The sequence below is a fragment of the Mchenga conophoros genome, linkage group LG5 (genome assembly GCF_057382185.1).
Source record: "Mchenga conophoros isolate Kocher_MC1m ecotype Shallow Benthic linkage group LG5, M_conophoros_male_GT1.1, whole genome shotgun sequence".
Taxonomy (NCBI): domain Eukaryota; kingdom Metazoa; phylum Chordata; class Actinopteri; order Cichliformes; family Cichlidae; genus Mchenga; species Mchenga conophoros.
This window is the reverse complement of record NC_140530.1, coordinates 2,697,483-2,720,858: the sequence shown is the minus strand read 5'-3', so window position 1 is coordinate 2,720,858 and position 23,376 is coordinate 2,697,483. Positions and strand designations below refer to the sequence as shown.

General features: G+C 41.7%; 1 protein-coding gene across 4 annotated transcripts in view; it reads left to right on the top strand.

Annotated features, from left to right (window-relative positions):
* Window positions 1-23,376, top strand: part of LOC146573582 (calcium-dependent secretion activator 1-like) — a 329,487-nt gene that overhangs the window by 233,642 nt on the left and 72,469 nt on the right. For all 4 annotated transcript variants that reach the window (XM_085272827.1, XM_085272826.1, XM_085272828.1 and 1 more), the window contains 4 exons: window positions 4,323-4,464; window positions 19,978-20,133; window positions 21,728-21,875; window positions 22,967-23,041. In XM_085272827.1, the coding sequence (XP_085128953.1) occupies window positions 4,323-4,464; window positions 19,978-20,133; window positions 21,728-21,875; window positions 22,967-23,041 (521 nt within the window). The remainder of the gene's footprint in view (window positions 1-4,322; window positions 4,465-19,977; window positions 20,134-21,727; window positions 21,876-22,966; window positions 23,042-23,376) is intronic.

Below are 23,376 nucleotides of genomic sequence, written 5' to 3'. Positions count from 1 at the left end.
AGAAAGTAATGTGCTTAATTAAGAAATTATTACACAGAAGGTACCACAGGTAATTGAGTGGTAATAAGTAGGAAACAGAAATGCAAAATGCAAAACTGCCCATCTCTATTTAATAACATATTAATAACCTTTTAAATACAAACTTAGAAACTGTCGCAGGTGTTTTTCAATTCAATTCAATTCAATTCAATTTTATTTATATAGCGCCAAATCACAACAAAAGTCGCCTCAAGGCGCTTCATAGATACAGAGAAAAACCCAACAGTCATATGACCCCCTATGAGCAAGCACTTTGGCGACAGTGGGAAGGAAAAACTCCCTTTTAACAGGAAGAAACCTCCGGCAGAACCAGGCTCAGGGAGGGGCGGCCATCTGCTGTGATTGGTTGGGGTGAGAGAAGGAATACAGGATAAAGACATGCTGTGGAAGAGAGACAGAGGTTAATAACAGATATGATTCAATGCAGAGAGGTCTGTTAATACATAGTGAGTGAGAAAGGTGACTGGAAAGGAAAAACTCAATGCATCATGGGAATCCCCGGCAGCCTATGTCTATTGCAGCATAACTAAGGGAGGATTCAGGGTCACCTGGTCCAGCCCTAACTATATGCTTTAGCAAAAAGGAAAGTTTGAAGCCTAATCTTAAAAGTAGAGATAGTGTCTGTCTCCCGCAGGGTTTTGCGTTCTAAGCAGGAATTTAATACCATGGTACTGATAACTGAGTCTGGAATGAACAATAAACACAAAATGCTAATAATTAAGGTTTAAAGAATAATACTTATGAACACCTTAGATTTTCATAGGCCTTCATCACTGGTTGACCTCAAACCATCCAAAAATCCAGTCTCTCCTGCAGGAAGATATTCAAAAAATTTGAAATATATTTGTGTTAAAGCAAGCATGATATCACTGGCAGGTCACTGAGCAACAATTTCACAGATGCAAACTGTCCTATTTAAAAAATAATAATACAATAAAAAATAAAATGAACATTACAATTTGTGAATTAATTATTATTACATTCTTGTTTCTCCCTTGTTAACCTATTATAACCACTTTATTACCAAGCTGTGGTTACACATTATTGCCACCAGTTTTTGGGCCCTTATTACACTGAAATTGATATAATTGGATAATATCACTCAACTGCAACCAGTATTGCTGGCACAATATTACTCGGATATTAAGTGTGATTACTTTGGTAAGTAGTAGTAATTTAGAAATTATTACACATTATTATGTTCTTGTTTCTGTCTTGTTACCCTTCCTTACCTGTAATAGAAAGTGTGACCATAATAACGAATAATTAAATGCAGATTGGTGATAAGCGTAAGTGAAAAAAATGTGAGTGAAGAAGAAACACTCAGTGCATCATGGGAAACATCTAGTGGGCTGGGCCTATTGCATCATAACTAAGTAATGAAAATTTTAAGGTTAATCTTAAGAATAAAATTTGTAATTATTTTTAAATGTTTAAATATAAAAATAGTATGTGTCTCCCAAATCCAAACTGGGTGTCAGAAGAGAGGCTTGAAAGCTAAAGACATTGCCTTCAGTTCGACTTGTAAATATTGTAGGAACCACAAGTAAAGCAGTCTGAAAGCGAAGTGCTTATTGGGGTGATACAGTACTATGAGGTCATTAAGAGGACACAGGGCCTGATTATTCTAGACCTCATATGTGAGGAGTAGGATTTTCCTTTAGATCTGGGATATAACATGGAGCCAATAAGCCAATATAGGAGAAATCTGCTCTCTCTTTCTAGTCTACTCTTTCTAGTCCCTCTAAGTTACTGAAGCAAAAATTAATGGTAGGACTTCTTTGAGCAGTCTTGTAGGAATGAGGTCTAAAAGACACGTATCTGCTTTAAATGTGCATTTGAGAGTTATACCACGTAGTAAAGTATCTCTGATCTGAAGCTAAAGGATAAAAGTGCAGGAATTATATCCTAAAATTTAACTAAAGTACTTTCACAAAGAAATATACTGCAAAGAAATGTATTTCCCACTGCTTTATAATCCATTATTGTAATTTTAAATGTTATTAAGAATTATCAGACAAAAGTAGGTTTTCAGGAAACACTGTTAAGTTTCTATGCCATATGTCAGAACAAGATCCAGAATGTGATTAAAGTGGTGGGTGGGTTCTTTTACATTTTGAGCGAAGTGTCAACATGAGTCAGCAGTGGTAGACCTGGAGGTTTATTTTTACATTGTATGTCTTATAGCTTTTCTGCACTCGATTTTTTCAGCCATGTCGTTTCCAGAGATGGGCAGTAACGCGTTACTTGTAACGCGTTACTGTAATCTGATTACTTTTTTCAAGTAATCAGATTACTATTGCAAAAACGGTAATTAGATTACCGTTACTTTCCCGCAGGAACGCTGCGTTACTGCGTTACTAAAACTGTGATTTTTTTTTTGCGAGAATGTCTCATGACAGTGACGTAAGCGAGTGCGCCGTTAGTGACAACAGCTGTGTGCAGATCAACAATAGATCACATATCGATTGTGGGAGAGAGTATGAGCGTGCAGCTTTTAAAGCGTGGAAGTGCTGACCTTACTTTGAGTTTGATTCCATAAAAAGTGACAAAAACATTAGTGTCCGCTGTGTGTGGGAAGAAAACTTCTTTTTACAGCGAAAAAAACCCCTAAACAAGCACCGAGTGCACAACGACGTAATGGGAAACTCACAGAGAAACTCGCGGATTCTTCAACTGACCGCGGCACACCTGCACCAGGGTAAACCTCCGCCTGACGCAGTCCTGCTTTACAGGTGAAAATAGAGCAAAAGGACCGCTGACTCTTTGACTTTATTTATTTTCTGCTGTGTTTTACTTGCATCTATTTGAAAGACTGAGTGTAGACACACAAAATATTTTATTTTATGTGCTGGAATGTGCAGAAAATAGGTTTCAATGTTAAACTAATTTATTCAACTCAGAGAATGTTGCATATAATTAAATTTTTGCTTGATGCATAAAGTTAAAAGATTAAAACTGATAAAACAAGTTAAAAAAAATATACTTTTCCATTTGATTACATTTTGTATGATGGATTATGTAGAAAAAGTAGAATTGGGCTGAAAGATCTATCGCTTTATCACCTATTCAGGTTGTAAATCGTGTTTTTAAAAAGTAACTAAGTAATTAATTACTTTTGAAAATAAGTAATCAGTAAAGTAACAGGATTACTTTTTGGGGGAAGTAATCAGTAATTGACACGCGCTGTTTTTTTCTGAACAAACCAGTGGCGTTTACAGTGGGAAGAACGGTAAAAACTGCGTTTTCTACAGACAGCGCTAGCAAAAACGCTCCCTTTGCGAGCGAAAAAAGAAAAAAAAACACCCCTTCCCTATTGGTGATAGAGTTTACCATGTCAGCCAATCAAAAAAATGATAAGGCAACATGTGGCACTTGGTTGTTAAGGGAGAAGGGAAAGTTTTTAGGAGTGACACCCGTGACGGAAAGCGGGCGAGCGAAAGACAGAGAGAGAGCGAGTTTTCATATGTGAGACATTAGTGATGTTTAGCGTGAGTGTCAGGTAGACTGCTGAATTTCATATTTGCTTTCAAAAAGCCGTCAAAGGAAGATTAGTGTAAACGCTGTTCCCGCATGGAAAACTGGACTGATGCACCTCCTGCTGTCAGACCTGCAGGGTTTAGGCCTGTGGTATGCTCCTCTGTCTTATACTGAACACAAACTACATTTTTTGGACTGGCACAAATAATTTGTGTGCCTTCTTATTTGATGTAGAACACCTGATTGTTCTGTAAATAGATTTAAATGGTTATATAAAAAACGCCTGAGGCCTTGGCTGCATTTTTAGGTAAATAGTACCATATAACTTTGTTGTTTGCAAAACTTGTGCATAATGTTTAGAAATGTACAATTTCTATTTGCATTTCAAGTTATGAAAATGATTCATTAAACATGTTTGTGGGTTTTACAGTAAAAAATATAACTTTTGTTCTACTTGGATTTTGAATTTTTTGTCTGAATTTAGATCAACTGTGCCAATATAGTATACCAAAATGGAAAAATAACTCAAATTTCAGATATTTGAGGTTGTGCTGAAAATAATGATACCAAACAAGGCAAGAAAACCATATTTTAAAGGTGAAATATAGAGGTAAAATCAAAAGTAGTCAAAAACGGCCAATTATACCCTGGACCCCAGAGGGTTAATATCACCAACCATTCCCATTTTATTACGGTGTATCCATATAAATGGCCCACCCTGTAGAAATCCAATAAACCGGTCAGGTTCTATGCTATTTTGTCACCTCCTTGTCTATTTCTCTCCCTTTTTCTCTCTCTTTCAGATAACTTGTGCAATGGGAAGTTCCACAAACACTTGCAAGACCTGTATGCCCCCCTGGTAGTCCGATATGTTGACCTGATGGAGTCTTCCATTGCTCAGTCTATTCACAGAGGCTTTGAAAGAGAATCATGGGAACCGGTTAAGTAAGGACATCTTTATTTAATTTACCTTTGCTATTTTTTTCTTTTTCTTGAGGATCAAACCATATTGATTGGCACACATCCATTAGCCTTGCTTTGTAGTCCTTGTCAGCAACTTTTGTAGCATAAGAACATGCTTATTTTTTAATACATAAAATTCATTTAATCCATAATACATATACAACTGAGTTTATACAGAAAATTTCGTCTGTTTCTATGCTCACAGAAACAAGTCTGAACCTGATTTCAGATTTGCTTATCCCACAAGTGCCTTATGCAATTATATGTCTCTTTCCACACTCCTGCCACAGATACGGTACTTCACGTTCTCCCTATAATTCTATTGTGTAACACCAGTAACGACCATCTCTTATCTGCACCACATTTCCACCACTGTCAAAAGTTTTAACTCATCACCTTGAATCTTATTTTATGGAACAGGAAGATGCTCCAGGGAGCCAAGGCTAGCAAGTAGTAGATGAAGGACGGGGCAATTATGTTGATGGGCCAAAAATGTCAGTGTGAAATGATGCAGACACCTCAGGGCAAGACAGTAAAACTCTGACCTTAAGCCCTAAGCAGAACTGCACATTACTGTGTATGTTCCTGATAAAAGTTTTAACTATGCGTCTATTGAATTTTAGTCTTGTAGACTCCACATACATTTAGGCTCAGCCCATGGATTAAGGGCTGGGGTAGGGGCTCAACATGGGCCCTACCCTGGGCCTTGCTTCAGGGTGAGGCCCCAGTATGTGTACTTCAGGCAAGGTTTCCTGATTCCTTGTTCTCATCATCAGAGGGTTCTTTTCTTTAATCACGATCTTCAGACCTTGGCAATATTAAGTGGAATATATAGATAGTACCCTTTAAATGTCACACTGGAGCAGTAGTCCCCCTTTTCAATGAAGGGGTTAGGAAGCTGTGCTTTAACATTGGGGGACCACAATTGTTAGGAAATTACATGCCTTCTTATGAATGCAATGCAAAGCTTGTTCTGTATTTCTGGCAAACGGTCAGACATGTTCATGTCAGGTATTGCACTCAGTCTGCAAAATCTACAGATTATGATATTAAGTGTACTGAGGTATTAGTAGACAGGTGGCACGAGACCCACAGGCTCAAGCAACATAACACCTACAGCTCAGGCTCAGGTAGTGTGGTACTCACAAGCTCAGGGTCCAGCAACTGGGGCTGCATCACACGGCATGTAGTCTCCTCAGGCTGGGGCTGCTCAACAAGGGTTCCACTGGTTCTGAAGCCTTCTAAGCTCTGGGAAAACACAATGAGCAAAGCAGAAGAGAGACGCTTTATATGCCACTATCTAGGGGCAAGAAAGTACAATAATAAAGGTTAAGAGTGGGTTAAGGGTTAAGGTCTTGCTCTTCCATTCTCCAAAACCAGAATCAAATTCACAGTTGAAGGTAAAGTTGACGCGTTGAGGCTAGACTAGCTCAACCAATCAGGGGAGAGACTTGCAGAAACACTGTTCGGCCAGGGCCGTAACAGAGGAATATCAGGATGCGGAGGCTATGGCTGCACAAGGAACAAGCCACACTGGAATGGTAAATGGATTGTGTTAAGAAATAAATATATATTCTTAATGCTTATTTACTGACTATATTGTTTTATGTATTTTAATAATAGAGGCCTTTATAAACAAGGCCCAGAGTTGACAAAGAACTAGGTCAGAGGGTGACAAGTTGCCCTGGCAACAGACTTTAGAAAGGAGAAGTAAAGAGAAGGGGAAGTTTAGTGCAGAGCTGCACAGGAAGTAAGACACAAAGAAAGAGCAACTGGTACCATACAAGGAGTTTTTTTGATCAAAACTTAGCGTGTGACGTAGCCAAACTATACATATACACATTCACCTTGTGATTTTGTCAGAGCTGCGGATGTGTGCTCGTGCTGCAGTTCTCCATTTCCGTAAATGTAAAATCAAGATCATTTTTTGAGTTTTGACCACACTGGGTCCAGTTTTTCTTTTTTCGCCAAAAGAATTTAAAGAACTAAATTTAATAATTGGTGCCGTGACCCGGATTCTTTTGCGGCTGAGAGGATAGATTGGCTTAAGGTGGGATCTGATATGAGGCGAACAGGAGACCGGTCTAAAAGATTTAAAGGTAAGCACAAGCCTGTTCAAGGAAAACGCAAATTTGTGCATATTTGATGAATTCTAAATGATCTGTTTGCCGAATGGAAGATCCTTAAATTGGCTCAGGAGTGGTGAAATTAAAGTAAATTATAAAATCTGTTAAGTAGATTTCTGGTGAAGACCCTTATGAAGAGAACATCGAGGGAACAGTTTTACCCTGCCCGGGATAGGGTTACCGAAGCCCCGCCCTGGAGCCAGGCCCGGGGAGGGTGCCCGAGGGCGAGCGTCTGGTGGCCGGGCCTTAGTCCATGGGGCCCGGCCGGGCACAGCCCGAAGAGGAGACATGGGCCCATCCTCCCGCAGGCCCACCACCCGCAGGAGGCACCATAGGGGTCGGGTGCATTGTGTGCCGGGTGGCGGCCAGGAGCGGAGGCCCTGGCGGACTGATCCCCGGCTGCCAAGACTGGCAATAGGGACATGGAATGTCACCTCTCTGGTGGGGAAGGAGCCTGAGTAAGTGCGTGAGGTTGAGAGGTACCGGCTAGATATAGTCGGGCTCACCTCTACGCATGGCTTGAGCTCTGGAACCAGTTTCCTGGAGAGGGGCTAGACTCTGTCTCAGTCTGGAGTTGCCCCTGGTGAGAGGCGGCGGGCTGGGGTGGGTATTCTAATATCCCCTTGACTTGCTGCCGGTACGTTGGGGTTTTTCCCGATGGATGAGAGGGTTTGTTCCCTGCGCCTTAGGGTCGGGGAACGGGTCCTGACTGTCATCTGCACTTATGCGCCGAGTCTAGCAGAGGCTCCCGTCCGCGAGATCTTCAACGCACACCTCTGGCAGAGCTTCAACAGCATTCCAAGGGAGACTGGGGACATTGAGTCCGAATGGACCATGTTCAGCGTCTCCATTGCCGAAGCTGCTGCATTGAGCTGCGGTCGCAAGGTGGTTGGTGCCTGCCGTGGTGGTAATCCCCGAACCAAATGGTGGACACCAGAGGTGAAGGGAGCCACCAGGCTGAAGAAGGAGTCCTATCGGGCTTGGTTAGCCTGTGGGACTCCGGAGGCAGCCGACAGGTATCGACAGGCCAAGCGGAATGCGGCTCGGGCAGTGGCTGAAGCAAAAACTCGGGTGTGGGATGAGTTCGGGGAGGCCATGGAAAAACACTTTCAGACTGCCTCGAAGAGATTCTGGCAAACCGTCAGGCATCTCAAGAGGGGAAAGCGGTGCTCTACCTGCACTGTGTATAGTGCTGGCGGAGCACTGTTGACGTCGACTGAGAAAATTGTCAGGCGGTGGAAGGAATACTTCGAGGACCTCCTTAATCCCACTGACATGTCTTCCAAGGAGGAAGCAGAGTCTGGGGATAAGGGGAGTGACCCGACAATTTCCGGGGACGAGGTCACCGAGGCAGTTAAACAACTCCTTGGTGGCAGGGCCCCTGGTGTTGATGAGGTCCGCCCCAAGTTCCTGAAGGCTCTGGACGTTGTAGAGCTGTCCTGGTTGACACACCTCTACAATGTTGCGTGGAGATCAGGGGCAGTACCTGTGGACTGGCAGACCGGGGTGGTGGTCCCCATCTTTCAGAAGGGAGACCAGAGGGTGTGTTCCAACCACAGGGGGATCACACTCCTCAACCTCCCTGGGAAAGTCTATGCCGGGGTGCTGGAAAGGAGAGTTTGTCCGCTAGTCGAACCTCGGATACAGCAGGAACAATGCGGTTTTCGTCCTGGTCGCGGAACACTGGACCAGCTCTTTATCCTCTCCAGGATACTTGAGGGTGCATGGGACTGCCCAACCAGTCTACATGTGTTTTGTGGACTTGGGGTGTCCTGCGGGAGGTGTTGCGGGAGTATAGGGTGTCTGGCCCATTGCTATGGGCCATTCGATCCCTATACAACCGTTGCAAGAGCTTGGTTCGCATTGCCGGCAATAAGTCGGACTCGTTCCCGGTGGGTGATGGGCTCCGCCAGGGCTGCCCTTTGTCACCGGTTCTGTTCATAATTTTTATGGACAGGATTTCTAGGCGCAGCCAAGTGGCGGAGGGCTTTCACTTTGGTGGCCTCAGAATCTCATCTCTGATTTTTGTGGATGATGTGGTTCTGTTGGCTTCATCGGGTGGGGGCCTCCAGCTCGCACTGGAACGGTTCGCAGCCGAGTGTGAAGCAGCGGGAATGAGGATCAACACCTCCAAATCTGAGGCCATGGTTCTCAGCTGGAAAAGCGTGGAGTGCCCACTCCAGGTCGGGGATGAGTTCCTGCCCCAAGTGGAGGAGTTCAAGTATCTCGGGGTCTTGTTCGCGAGTGATGGGAGAAGGGAGCCGGAGATCGACAGACAGATTGGGGCTGCAGCTGCAGTAATGCAGACATTGCGCCGGTCCGTCGTGGTGAAGAGGGAGCTGAGTGTAAAAGCGAAGCTCTCATTTTACAGGTCGATCTACGTCCCTACCCTCACCCATGGCCACGAGCTGTGGGTAGTGACCGAAAGAACGAGATCGCGGATACGGAAGCGGCAGAAATGTGCTTCCTCTGAAGGGTGGCTGGCCTCTCCCTTAGAGATAGCGTGAGAAGTTCGGCCATCCGGGAGGGGCTCGGAGTAGAGCCGCTGCTGCTCCACATCGAAAGGAGCCAGCTGAGGTGGTTCGGGCATCTGACAAGGATGCCTCCTGGGCGCCTCCTGGGTGAGGTTTTCCGGGCATGTCCCACCGGGAGGAGGCCCCGGGGCAGACCCAGGACACGCTGGAGAGATTATATCTCTCAGCTGGCCTGGGAACGCCTTGGTGTTCCCCCGGATAAGTTGGAGGAGGTGGCTGGGGAGAGGGAGGTCTGGGCCTCTCTGCTTAGGCTGCTGCATATCGCACAGCCCTACCTTAGTGTATGAAGAAGACTCTCCATTTACATGAACAAATTGGAGTCTATTAGATATGATAAAAACCACTGCAGTGCAGTACCTGTAATACCTACAGCATGCTCTAATCGCGCTAATAGGATATTATGGTCAACAGTATCGAATGCTGCACTGAGGTCTAGCAGGACAAGCACAGAGATGAGTAAGAAGATCAGTTGTAACATGCCTCAAAATTTGTGGGCTAAGTAACACTAAACTCAGTTTATGTATTAGGATATACAGCGACACAGGATACATTCTTGATATCAGCTGAGGCAAAAACAATTAACTTATTTGTATTAATTGCTTGCTCAGAAACGCAACAGTATCAGCATCATTATTTTTAACATTTGCCAGCACTCAAAGAGCACACAAGATGAAGTACATCTTACTCACAGTGGAGATGAGTTTAATCGTAATGTTTACATGTATTTATATGTATAAGATTCTACTGCATGTCAAATCGCAAACAGATTATTATTTTATAAATTTTGCAAGGCTGTGTCAATTTTTGAGCAGCTGTAAATGTAGCTAGCTATTTTATTATATCTAATAAAATATACTATTTTATTATATCATGCTATTTTATTAGATATAGAAAAGCTGGAGCTTAATAGGCCACAGCTCAAAGGAACAGTATTGACGTGTATGCAGTAGCGTTTTTTGATATGGGCGACATATTAAAAACCAGCCAGAGCGGCATTGTGGTGGGGGCGGCATCACGGGTATTGGCAAAAAAAGTTGCTCATACTCATGCTGCCCCGACATCATGCCAGCGCATTTTGGGGATGGCATAGGCACCGATCTGTGTTCTTATGCCATTTGCTGGGAGTAAGGGCGCCCTCCGTTTGCCTGCTGCTTGCGGCACAGGAAGGAGACGGCGGGGCGGAGGGGGATTCTCTGGCTGGCTGGAGCACCATCTAATAACCAACTTCCAAAATAAAACAAAATAAAAACAAACCAACAAACACCAGACATTATGATACAGACTTATAATTTGCACCAATGTTTTTTTTTAATTCTATACGTGAAAAGTGAGCGTGGGAGCCGTCGGTGTGCCTGCTCGCTGCTGAAGTTAAAGTAAACTTTATTGTCATCTCCGCTATATACAGTACAGTGTATAGAGAGACGAGACGATGAGGATCCAGTTACAGCAGTGCAAGTAAACAAACAATAAATATAAGAAGACTAAGAAAATAAATATACACTTTAGGACTCGGGGTAAAGGGATCAATAACAATTTAAAGTTTATAATTTACAGTTTGATGATTTAAAGTCTCACACACAACCTGTCGAAAGGAGGGGGGGGGCTGGTTCCAAATAGAGCACATTTCATTCATAATGTTGTAAATCCAAGGACATTATGTATTCATGATTGAAATCCTGGATTGTGCAAAATCCCAGAAATAAACCCTAGACAACACAAATCTGTGAACTAAGGTGTTGGTCTATTAGGTTATGTTGTGGTGATCCTCGGGTTGGGGGATGGGTGTTCATACTGGAGTGCAAAATTAAAACTAATGGAAGAAGAACGAGAAAAGTTCAAAGCCATCAGGTGCTCAGATTAGAAAAAAGAGAAAAGAAGAGGAGGAGAAACGAGCAAAAGATACAGGTAAACAGATGTGTGATTGGATAATGGCAGGTTATGTATCCTGAAACAAACACAATCAGAATGCTTGATTAATCCTTAAGGAAATTATGTGGGTTACAGTTTCTCCAAGAATGGTAAAAATAGTAGCAATAACAAACTAAACTCCAAACCAGGGGTCGGCAACCTTTCTGATGATGAGTGCCATCTAAAATTTCCTCAGAAGTCAATGTGTCATATAATTGCATTAGCAATAAATTTAATAACGCTCTATATGAACAGTTACACACTATATAGAACAACTTTATAGAATTATATTTGTTTGCAGATGTAGGCAGCTATCAGCGAATAGTTATCAGCTGTTTGGAAACAATAAAGACTTTTTATCCATAACAGCAAATGACCTGAACAACAGAAAATGCAAATGCTCACAACAATGATAAGAAAAATAAACTGGGCCAATATGACATGTTTGTTGATACAGAGACACACATGTTAATGTGATCTCTGGTCTCCCACTCAGAGACACAGGTCTAAATGGCCTGGTAAATGGCCTGTATTTATATAGCGCTTTACTAGTCCCTAAGGACCCCAAAGCGCTTTACATATCCAGTCATCCACCCATTCACACACACATTCGCACACTGGTGATGGCAAGCTACATTGTAACCACAGCCACCCTGGGGCGCACTGACAGAGGCGAGGCTGCCGGACACTGGCGCCACCGGGCCCTCTGACCACCACCAGTAGGCAACAGGTGAAGTGTCTTGCCCAAGGTCTCCCAGTGTCCAGCATTCAGAGGCTACCTGAGGACTCACACAGACATGTAGAGCCAAATACTGTCAATAAGGCCTCTGCAATGTTCTGAAGACAGTTAAACCTGTCAGGTAGTGATGTCCAGCAGGTGAACATGCAGCTCCATGAACACGCACAGCTGTGGATTCCAGCTGTGTTCGTAGTTCTGCAAACTTTGACCCCACAGAGTCGAGCTTTTCAGTTCAATCAGCTGCATTTCGATGTCCTCTTTGTCCAGCCAGTTAATGCGAGACAAATCCAGCTGACAAACCTTTCTGGTTTGATCAGAAAAGAAAACATTGGTCCAAACACCTGAAAGTCCCAAAAACACATTGTGAATTCTGTCTCGAGTCTACAGATGTATCCGTGGTGCTGATGCTGCGCTGAGTGGACAGCTCCTGAAGTATTTGAAGTGTCGAAATGTGGAAATTTCAACATCGCTTGAAAAGACTGCCAGCTAGCAACGTCAAAAACATTCCAGAGTAGAAAAGAGCGTGTGTAAAAAGGGTGTAACTATTGCAGTTTTTACAGTGTATTACACGGAGGAGTTGTACAGTGAGATGGCCACAGGAAGGAATGATTTCCTGTGTCGTTCAGTGGTGCTTTTTGGTAATCTCAGTTTAGCCAGTATGTCATGGAGTGGGTGTGAGGTATTATCCATGATTGTCCTTATCTTGGACAACATCTGCTTCTCAGACACCACCCTAACGGAGTCCAGCTCCATCCCCAACACATTACTGGCCACGTGGATCAGTTTATTTAGTCTGTTGGCATGTGTGACCCTCAACCTGCTGCCCCAGCATGCAATAGCAGAGAGGATAGCACTGACCACAACAGAGACACAACAACATAACATTAGTTAGTAGGGATAGTGAAAATTTCTGTTTATGTTTGTTAGTCACTTGGCTATGATAGTAAACAGTAGACACTGATGTAGCTTACTGAATCTTTTGGACTGTGTTCAGCACAATATTAATTAGTCATTGTCAATTGTTGATTTGGCCTGTTCTCATTGTATAACGAATTATAATGGTTGTTTGTTAGCTGTTTGCATTCCATGTGTACTCGCTGTCTCTCTCTCTCTCTCTCTCTCTATATATATATATATATATAGAGAGAGAGATATAGATATTAATATATTGTATAGATATAGATATATTAAGAAAGCCCAATATTAAGAAAGCCCAGCAGAGGATGTACTTCCTGAGGCAGCTGAAGAAATTCAACCTGCCAACACGGACGATGATGCAATTCTACACTGCAATCATCGAGTCCATCCTCACCTCCTCCATCACCGTGTGGTACGCTGGAGCCACTATCAGGGACAAACAGAGACTGCAGCGTGTTTTGCGCTCTGCTGAGAAGGTGATTGGCTGTAGACTCCCATCTCTGCAGGACCTGTACACCTCCAGGACACTGGGGCGTGCACACTCGGATCTCAGCTGACCCTTCTCACCCTGGACACAGTCTGTTTGACCTGCTCCCCTCAGGCAGGAGGCTCCGGTCCATTCGCACCAGAACCTCTCGCCATAAGAACAGTTTCTTCCCCTCTGCTGTTGGACACATGAACAATAACCTTATGACTGTTCCCATCACTAACACATGACCCTACGCTGTGTTCACTGCATCATTCCATGTTTGGCACTGATCACCACCTGCACTCATGTATATATCATGTATATATCTATCTATCTACTTAGCACTTTTAATTCTTATTCTCATTTTTATTTTCATGTCCATTTAAGCTTAATTTATAACAGTATTTCTAAAAGTATGTTTGCACTGAAGCACCGCAGCAATTTCCTAATGTTGTAAACCCGCTCAACATTTGGCAATAAAACCCTTTCTGATTCTGATTCTGATTCTGATATATACAGTGGCTTGCAAAAGTATTCGGCCCCCTTGTTTGCCCAGGGCATCATAAAGGCTAGGACCGCCATTGCGTGTATGGATATTAGAAACAACACTAGATGGTCAAAGTGCCAGCTACTGGTTGAGAGAGAAGTATATCAAGACATTAGGAATAGCCTGAGCTGCTCTTAATGTCTCACACTGCTGAAATGCTTGGCACTGCACAAAGTTAATTTTGCATGCATAACTTTCATCGCATAACATTTCTTTCATAGAATAAAATACTATGTTGCATCAGAAAAATTGCACTTAGTAATATTGCACTTAAGGGAGACTAGACAAAGGCTACCATGGTATATTGGATATGTGTGTGTGTCTGTTTGCACGTGTGTCTGCAGAGACCATGTTGTAGACTGACAGCAGTATGAAGGAAAGACCTGCGAAATCTCTCCGTCCCACACCGTGGGTGCCGCAGCCACTGAAGGAGCTGCTCAGTGCTGTCACAGTCTGCTGCATGGGGTGGGAGATGTTGTCCAACAGGGATGACAGCATAGCCACCATTCTCCTGTCACTCACCACCTCCACTGGGTCCAGAGGGCAGAACAGAGCTGGCCCTGTGGATCAGCCTGTTCAGTCTCTTCCTGTCCCCAGCAGAGATGCTGCCGCCTCAGCAGACCACACCGTAAAAGATGGCTGAGGCCACCACAGAGTCATAGAAGGTCTTCAGGAGTGGGCCCTTCACGCCAAAAGACCTGAGTCTCTGCAGCAGGTACAGCCTGCTCTGCCCTGTCCTGTAGAGGGCGTCTGAATTATGAGTCATTCCAGTTTATTGTTCAGATGAACACCAAGGCACCTGTAGCTGTCCACAGTCTCAATGTCCATACCTTGGATGTTCAGTGGTTGCAGTGGAGGATGTTTGTGCCTGTGGAAGTCTACCATCAACTCCTTGGTTGTTCAAGTGTTGATTCTTAGGTAGTTCAGCTGGCACCAGTCCACAAAGTCTTGGGTCAGTCCTCTGTACTCCTTGTCGTCCCCTATCAGTGATGAGGCCGACTATTGCAGAGTAGTCAGAGAACTTGTGCAGGAAGCACTGGGTGGAGTTGTGGGAGATGTCTGCAGTGTAGATGGTGAAGAGGAACGGAGCCAGAACCGTTCCCTGTGGGGCCCCCGTACTGCAGACAACCCTGTCTGACACACAGCCCTGAGGTCTCACATACTGTGGTCGGTAGGTGAAGTAGTCCAGTATCCATGTTGTGAGGTGATGGTCCACTCCTGAGTTCTCCAGCTCAGGAGTTCAGAATATACCAAAGTGATCCACTGTCCCCACCACTGTGGATGCATATGCATCAACCCCTTCAGCCAACCCATTGCAAGGAGATGATGTGGCTACAGATTGAGGAGCCAAGCAGTACTTAGGAGTACTGAAGAGTTTCAGTCAGGTTTCAGAGCTCATCACCAGTGTTGGTCAAGTTACTTGAAAAAAGTAATCGGTAACTAATTACTGATTACTTCCCCAAAAAGTAATCCCGTTACTTTACTGATTACTTATTTTCAAAAGTAATTAGTTACTTAGTTACTTTTTAAAAACACGATTTACAACCTGAAGAGGTGATAAAGCGATAGATCTTTCAGCCCAATTCTACTTTTTCTGCATAATCCATCATACAAAATGTAATCAAATGGAAAAGTCTCTTTTTAAAACTTGTTTTAGCAGTTTTAATCTTTTAACTTTATGCATCAAGCAAATATTTAATTATATGCAACATTCTCTGACTTGAATAAATTAGTTTAACATTTTAAACCTATTTTTTTTTTTTTTTTTTTTTTTTTTGCCTGTCCCGTTTGGCTCTTTTGCCATCAGAATTGTTGTCTAAAGGCAAAGAAAGATGCCCAACGGATTTACTTTACCAAATTGACCATCCCAGCCTTGCCGTAATGGTCCACTTGATTCACCTTTTATTGTTCATTTTATTTTTACTTACTGAATACGGGACAGACTTGACTGGGGGAAAGAAGGGGAGAAAGAAAGAGGGAAAGAGAAACAGCTGAGAAGAGGGACGGGGGAGAAGGGCAAAAAACAAAAACCAACAGAATGAGCAGGAAAAAAAAAGAAGGAAAAAAAAATGCATATATCGATCACGTGGATCACCTGCTGAGAAAGAAAAAAGAAAGCAAGCAGAAGAGAACAAGAGTAATAGAATAAACAACATCACAATGATATATGGGAATATGACAGTAAATACTAAATATTAAACATTATTGTGCAGCACATAAGATCAACAGAACACAGTGTGCTTTGAGGTAGGTGCCAAAAAGGGTGTAGTTTGTGTGTGTGAGCACCCGTGTGTACACCTGTGAGCATGGACGCGCTTGTTTTTTTTTTTTTTTTAAAGGTTCCTTCATGTAATGATCTGCTAGAGGGTGTGGGGGGGCCACAGCCCCATCCTCCAGGGCATGAAGCAGGTATGGAGGAGATCAAAACTCCAGACATCCAGAGGCCCCCAGAACACAAGAGACCAAGGAAGACCAACAGAGGGGCAGCCGCGCCACTGTCCCAGAAAGAGCTGAGGAGAGTCCCAGATGAGGGCTCACTCAGCAGCCGCGGAGCAGAAGCCAGGGGGGGTTGCAGTGACGCGCCCGTGAGCTCCGCCGGCAGCCAGCCGTGCCTGAGTGACCGAGCCCCAGGCCGAGAGGCCGGGGGCACCCCACCTCCGAAGTTAAAACCTATTTTCTGCACATTCCAGCACATAAAATAAAATATTTTTTGTGTTTACACTCAGTCTTTCAAATAGATACAAGTAAGACACAGCAGAACATAAATAAAGTCAAAGACTCAGCGGTCCTGTTGCTCTATTTTCACCTGTAAAGCAGGAGTGGGGTAGGCGGAGGGTTACCCTGGTGCAGGTGTGCCGCGGTCAGTTGAAGAATTCGCGAGTTTCTCTGTGAGTTTCCCGTCACGTCGTAGCGCACTCTTTGCTTGCTTGGAAGTTTAGGGTTTTTTTTCGCTGTAAAAAGAAGTTTTCTTCCCAAGCACAACGGACACTAATGTTTTTTTCACTTTTTATGGAATCAAACTCAAAGTAAGGTCAGTATTTCCACGCTTTAAACGCTACACGCTCATACTCTCTCCCACAATCGATATGTGATCCATTGTTGATCTGCACACAGCTGTTGTCACCAACAGCGCACTTGCTTACATGAGACATTCTCGCAAAACAATCACAATTTTAGTAACGCTGTAACGCAGCGTTCCTACGGGAAAGTAACGGTAATCTAATTACCGTTTTTGCAATAGTAATCCCTTACTTTACTCGTTACTTGAAGAAAGTGATCAGATTATCGCCCATCTCTGGACATGATCATATTAATATATAACAAACTATGCTGTAAACAATTAATGTTGTTCCGAAAAGCATGAGGGGGTCAATTCTGTAGCAAGTTGTGTCTATGAAAGTGTCCAGTGCCAGTATATGTAGGAATTAGCAGCAGCTTCCAAGGCTTGATCAACCTCCATTGCTACAGAACAATTTAAATTGTTAACCTATTTTGTGTTTACTGAAAAAGGCTTTTTTGTATTATTCTGAAATGTACGTTCAGTTTTGAGTAACCTTACCTTTTTTTTGTTTTTTTTTTACCTCTGGCACTTCACCACTTACCTTTGTACGATTTCAAGCTGTTCATTGGACTTGAACAACTTGAATTGCAATAAATAACTGGAAAAATTGGGGTGTTGTAAAACTTTTGAGCAGTTGTTTACATGTGGTAAGAGTGAAAAACAAAACATGGTGTTCGGGAAAGTAGTCATTATTCCATTTCACAGATAGTTGCAAAATGAAAGCAGTCTCTCCCTGTGCTTTCCTCATCATTACATCTGTGTGCTGCCTTGTGGGAAGCAATGTCCATCAACAAAGCACATAACTGTGTAGTGGTTTTCTTTTTGATGCTAGTATTTTCTTGTCTGCTAATGAATGTAGTAAGCTGGCAGAATTTTTTGGCCTCAGGAGTGGTTAGGACAGTATAACTAAAGTGCAACTTTAATGTATTTTCACCACCCATTCAGGTTTTCTATTAATATGCCATGTTAGTGCTACCATTAAAAGACCTAGATGTAACAATATACTATTCACACATCATCAATAGCACTTTGAAAAATTAAGCTATAAGTTGTCTGCACTGACAACGGATTTCAAACGTGTGAAACCTACTTCATATGGCGCCGAATCCTGCAGAGTGTGACGCTGTCACTGCAGCACATCCATCTTTATTCCCACATCTGGGATCTTGTGGATACACATTCAAAAATACCAGCCCTATAAAAAAGTGCTGAGAGTTGCATCTCAATCTTCACTTCATAGTTAGCAACTCTTTCACTCCCACCCTCACCCCACCCCCCAAAAACCCCCACATGTTTAGAATTGCATAAAAATAGTTTGTTGCTGATGCTTGGGTTTTATATAGTCCCAGAGCCATGTTCATGTAAATGTCATGGCATAGTGTGACTTCCCTATCTCCCTTAGTGATCAGTCTTCAGTCAGAGTTCAGTCATTCAAGCAGAGCTGCTACTCCTCAATATCGAAAGGAGAAAGTTGAAGTGATACGGGCACATTCAATTTAATAAGCTAGGGGAGGTGGCTGTGGAGAAGAGGGTCAGGGCCTCTCTGCTTAGCTTGCTGTTCCCACCCAGCCTCAGATAAGCTGAAGAAAATGGATGGATGGATTTATACTATTTTCCCTGTTCTACATTAGGTATACCACAGATGCAAGGTCTATTCAGTGTGGAAAAATATGTTCTAAGAATAGCCGCTGTGTACACTTCAGCATTTAGGATTTACAAGATGAGGTTTTCTGCTAAAGGCTGAAACACCAGCATCTTAACATTTACTGTTACATCTGCTTGCCTGGATCTAGATCTTTGAATCTGTCTACTCTAGTTAGTTTACTATTTGGCCTGATATGAAACAGTGGATTCTCAGTCAAAAAAAAAGTCCAATAAGTGCCAGAAAAGGAATAGTCAAACAGCTAAACCGAGACTGCATGCAGTCCTCCCAAAGACTAACAGTAAATTGGCCAAATATCGGCATACATCATCTGCTGATGGTTAAGAAGTTGTCGTAGACTGCCCACTGCTTCACTAAGTGAATGGGTTAAATGCAGAGAGCAATTTCCCCACGGGGCTCAATAAAGTACAATAAAGTACACACTTTCTTCTTCTTCTTCTTCTTCTTCTTCTAGACAGAAAATGGAATGAGAGTGGTGTTCACCGCACACAACAAGACGTGCCAAAGAAAACACCCAAATAATCATAATTTAGCACAGATTACAAAATAAATGCTGGACTACACCACATATACTTAGAATTAAATACAAATAACTTAGCTTGTGTAAGTACTGGTTATGTAATAATAATAAATTGCATTTATATGGTGCTTTTTGGGGCCCTCAAAACACTTTACAATGCCCCTATTCATTCACTCTCACACACTGGTGGAGGCAGCTACAGTTGTAGCTACAGCTGCTCTGGGCAGACTGACAGAATCACGCCATCAGCCCCTCTGGCCAACACCAGCAGGCGGCAGGTGAAGTGTCTCGCCCAAGGACACAACGACCAAGACTGTCCAAGCCGGGGCTCGAACCGGCAACCTTCCGATTACAAGACAAACTGCCAACTCTTTGAGCCACAATCGCCCTTGGATTTTCTCATTTGGAATAGAATAGAATAGAATAGAATAGCCCATTATTGTGCTCTACACCGACTGTGCAGGAATAAAATGTAAATAGTAAGACAGCAGGGATAAATAACAAACATAAGAAATATATACAATCAACAGAAAGGCACATATTGGAGAATCACACTAATCATGTACAAGTGTCAAAAACTCACTAAAGCTTGTGTATCAAATATGATGTACTTGGCTTTACCAAGTTAATAATGTGGTCAGTGATAAGTGGGAGTGCTGCTCATCCTGGTCCAAGCAGTCCTTGCTTTCCCCCAAAAAAGGCCCTTTTGTCATCAGGAAATTGAGGATTTCATTAGTTCTGGAAAACCTGGTTTTAAATCACTTCAAAGTCACAATTAATGTCCTTTACTATGTTCTTGAAATTAGCCCAAAAATGCTTTGAGGTTGAACCCCAAATTTACGCAGTTATGACCACAGACATACAATTCATGATAAGTCTTTTGTCTTATTACTATTTTATGCATTGTAAATGAATTGTAAATGAAGTCACCATAAAAGTGATTTTTGTCTTTTATTTTGTTTGCATGAATATACACATAATGTCTAAAAATGTGTTTAATTTTTCTACAGTAATGGCTCAGGGACATCAGAAGATCTCTTCTGGAAGCTTGATGCTTTGCAGACATTCATCAGAGATCTCCACTGGCCAGAAGAAGAGTTTGGAAAACACCTTGAGACCCGACTGAAGCTGATGTCTAGTGACATGATAGAATCCTGTGTCAAACGGTAAGATGAGGTGTGACTGCTAGAAAACAGTTGTAGTGTATATATTGTAGTAGTGATATTTGAATTGAAAATGGGTTTGAAACATGACTATGGGCAGAAATCTGTGCCATCAGAAACTGAATTTGAATAAGTTAAATTTGAATTTGAATTGCTCAGATTGAATCTGAATTGTATTTTGAATAAATGCTTTTAAAAACTGAATTTGAATTAGCCTAATTTGAAATTCAATTTATTACATTATTACATTATTGAAAATGATCATCACTAAATTGAAATTGAATTTTATATTTTGAAAATGAATTGATTTGCTTTGAAACTGTATTTTATCCTTTAAAAATTTTAGCTCTCGAATAATTTCAGATTCACTTCTCACCATTCAGTTTCAGTTCCAAAATTCAGTTTTTTGGAACTAACATCCGGTTCCAGTTCAAGAGTAATCGAGTGCAGATTAATAGAACTACGTTTTACTAGCGGACCGAAAGTGTTACCGACGGGAATCTACAGCATCTTGAGCTAGATTAAGACTTCAGAAGTCATTCGTCATGTCGAATGACCAGCGGATAAACTCTCAGGTTGGTAATAAATGTATTACATGTATAAGAACAAGCGTCATGTTAACAAATGATAGCCATACAGTAACTTTTATGCTTATTGTAGCTGTTAGCTAAAAACACTAATTTAGCGTAGTTTGCCCTGGATTCAGCTTTGACAACAAATATGATCGACTGTTTCTAGTAGAATTCCAAAGTTGTCATCTTGGACCCTCTCAGAGTACCCCCTCTGTATGCTTGCAGAGACCCCTACAGTAGGGAAACATGCAAAACGGTGTCCAAACCTTTGTGTTTTAGATTTATTTATGTCTTACACAGCATCCCAACTCTTTAGCTAACTTAATAACTTTAGCTAAAGTGAATAGTTAGTGTAATTCATTAGTGCAGCATTACTGGATCATCTCTGTTTGAAGTGGTATAATATGATATACAACTATCACTGTGTATAACTACCATAATAATTCTTAGGGTACTGAGCGCATGCTTAATTCGTTTTTTATGAATGAAAGGTGAATCTGAAATTATTCGAGAGCTACAATTTTTAAAGCATAAAATACAGTTTCAAAGCAAAGCAAATGAATTCATTTTCAAAATATAAAATTCAATTTCAATTTAGTGATGATCATTTTCAGACCAATAAATTGAATTTCAAATTAGGCTAATTCATATTCAGTTTGTAAAAGCATTTATTCAAGTTACAATTCAGATTCAATTCGATTCAAATTCAGTTTCTGATGGCACAGATTTCTGCCCATACATGACTGGTAACATGTTTGAAGAATTACTATTACAGTTTTAGGGAACTATACTTTGTGTCAGGGGAGAGGAAGAGAGGGAAAAATATAAAAGAAATGAGTGAGAAAAGTTTTTCTTTTTTTAATAACTGAACAAATGTACTAAAAGGTAGTCAGAAAAAGTAAAAATACTTCTGTAACTGGGCTATTTTCATGTTCATATGATTAGATTTCCGATATAATTGTTACTTTGGGTCATTATTGGGTCACACTTCTAAATGGCTATAGCCTGGAAAATTCCTTCACTAGGACAAGGACAGCCTTTGAGGCCAAGCTTCAGAGGAGCAGCCGGACCACAGACTTCCGAGTGCCTCAATCCATCTGCACCATGTTTAATGTCATGGTGGACGCCAAGGTCCAGTCAGCCAAGCTGTGTGCCATGGACCTGGGGCAGGAGGTAGGAAATACTAAATATCTCCCGTAAACGCACTTGCTTTCAGAGTGGATTTCCCTCCAGTTTAAAATGATTCATATTGGACATCACACAATTTAAATCTTGGATACACTTGAGGTCAAAAGTTTGAATGTCATGGTAATTTGGAGCTTAAATCTTTTAATAGATAGAGCTAAATGTTCTACAGTGTATTTTAACTTGACTTGAAGGTCCAGGACTATTCACTTCTTATTAGTGATCATGACTAACTGACAACTGGTAGTTTTTCTTTGCCACCATAAGGATTTATATTACTTGGCACAATCGTAAAGTCCAAAGACGTCAGTCTTGTAGATTTACAGGTCTCTTGAAGTTGCTTCTAAAAGACTGAAGACCACTAATTCAAACAATTGTATGTAAGTGCTAGTTCTTTGGATGTATCACCACTTTGCCAAAGTTTCAAAGAAAACCCAAACTTTCACTCTGAGATGAGAGAAAATCGTTAGGTTGTTCAGAAACAACCTAACACAGAATTTGAACGACCTTACACTAGTCACCCAACAATGTGATGCTGGATGTCTGCATTTTGAAACTACAATATTGAGATGATAGACTCCAGAATCCTGCAAAATCTTAATTCACCTCAGTGTTTTCATTGGTGGTTTTTGTTTGTTTGTTTGTTTTGTTTGCAGGTCATATAAACAAGACCAGGCTGTACAAAATATACCTTGATAGGTTGGAGCTAGATTTACTCATGTGCAGCGGCTGAAAGCCTTCTTTTGACATTCAAAAGATGCTGGATTTACTGAAAGTTTTGGACAGGAGTATTTTTTTTAACTCACTTTCATGAGAAGAATATCACACAGGTTTTAGAGATGACATGCTATGAAAAATTTATTTTCACTCCTGAATAGGCAGTCAGTCCAGTCTTAAAAATATCTGCAGCTCATGCTATATATAATAACTATGCCACGGCAAATTAATAATTAAATACTATTTAGTGTAAAAACTTCCAGTGTTTCTTTTCAGTGGCTGGTGTCAAACAGAGGTTACCAAGTGTAATCTACTGAGGGTGAACAGTCTAACATTTTTTTCTTCCTCTTATTCTTCTGCAGAGGCAATATCACTCCCAAATCAACAATCTAATTGAGGAGACGGTGAAGGAGATGATTACTCTGCTAGTAGCTAAGGTACAAAAGTACACTACATGTTCCTAGCATGGTTTCAGTTCTTGTTGAAAAGACAAACAAATGACAGCAATAAAACCTAAACCAGGCATTCAAAACAACTACAGAGAGACATAATATAACAAAAAGGCTCATTTTAAACTATTACAATTTCATTTAAATGTATGAATGCATGGTTAGCCATCCGGGTAAAGAAATCATCACTCATCTGGACATAGGATTTTCAATGGAAGAGATGTTTCATCACTCATCCAAGTTAGCTCTTTAGTCTGAGGCTAAAGAAGTCACCAAAAGACACGAAAAATTCAAAAGCACCATAAAGACTTAATGAGATGAGA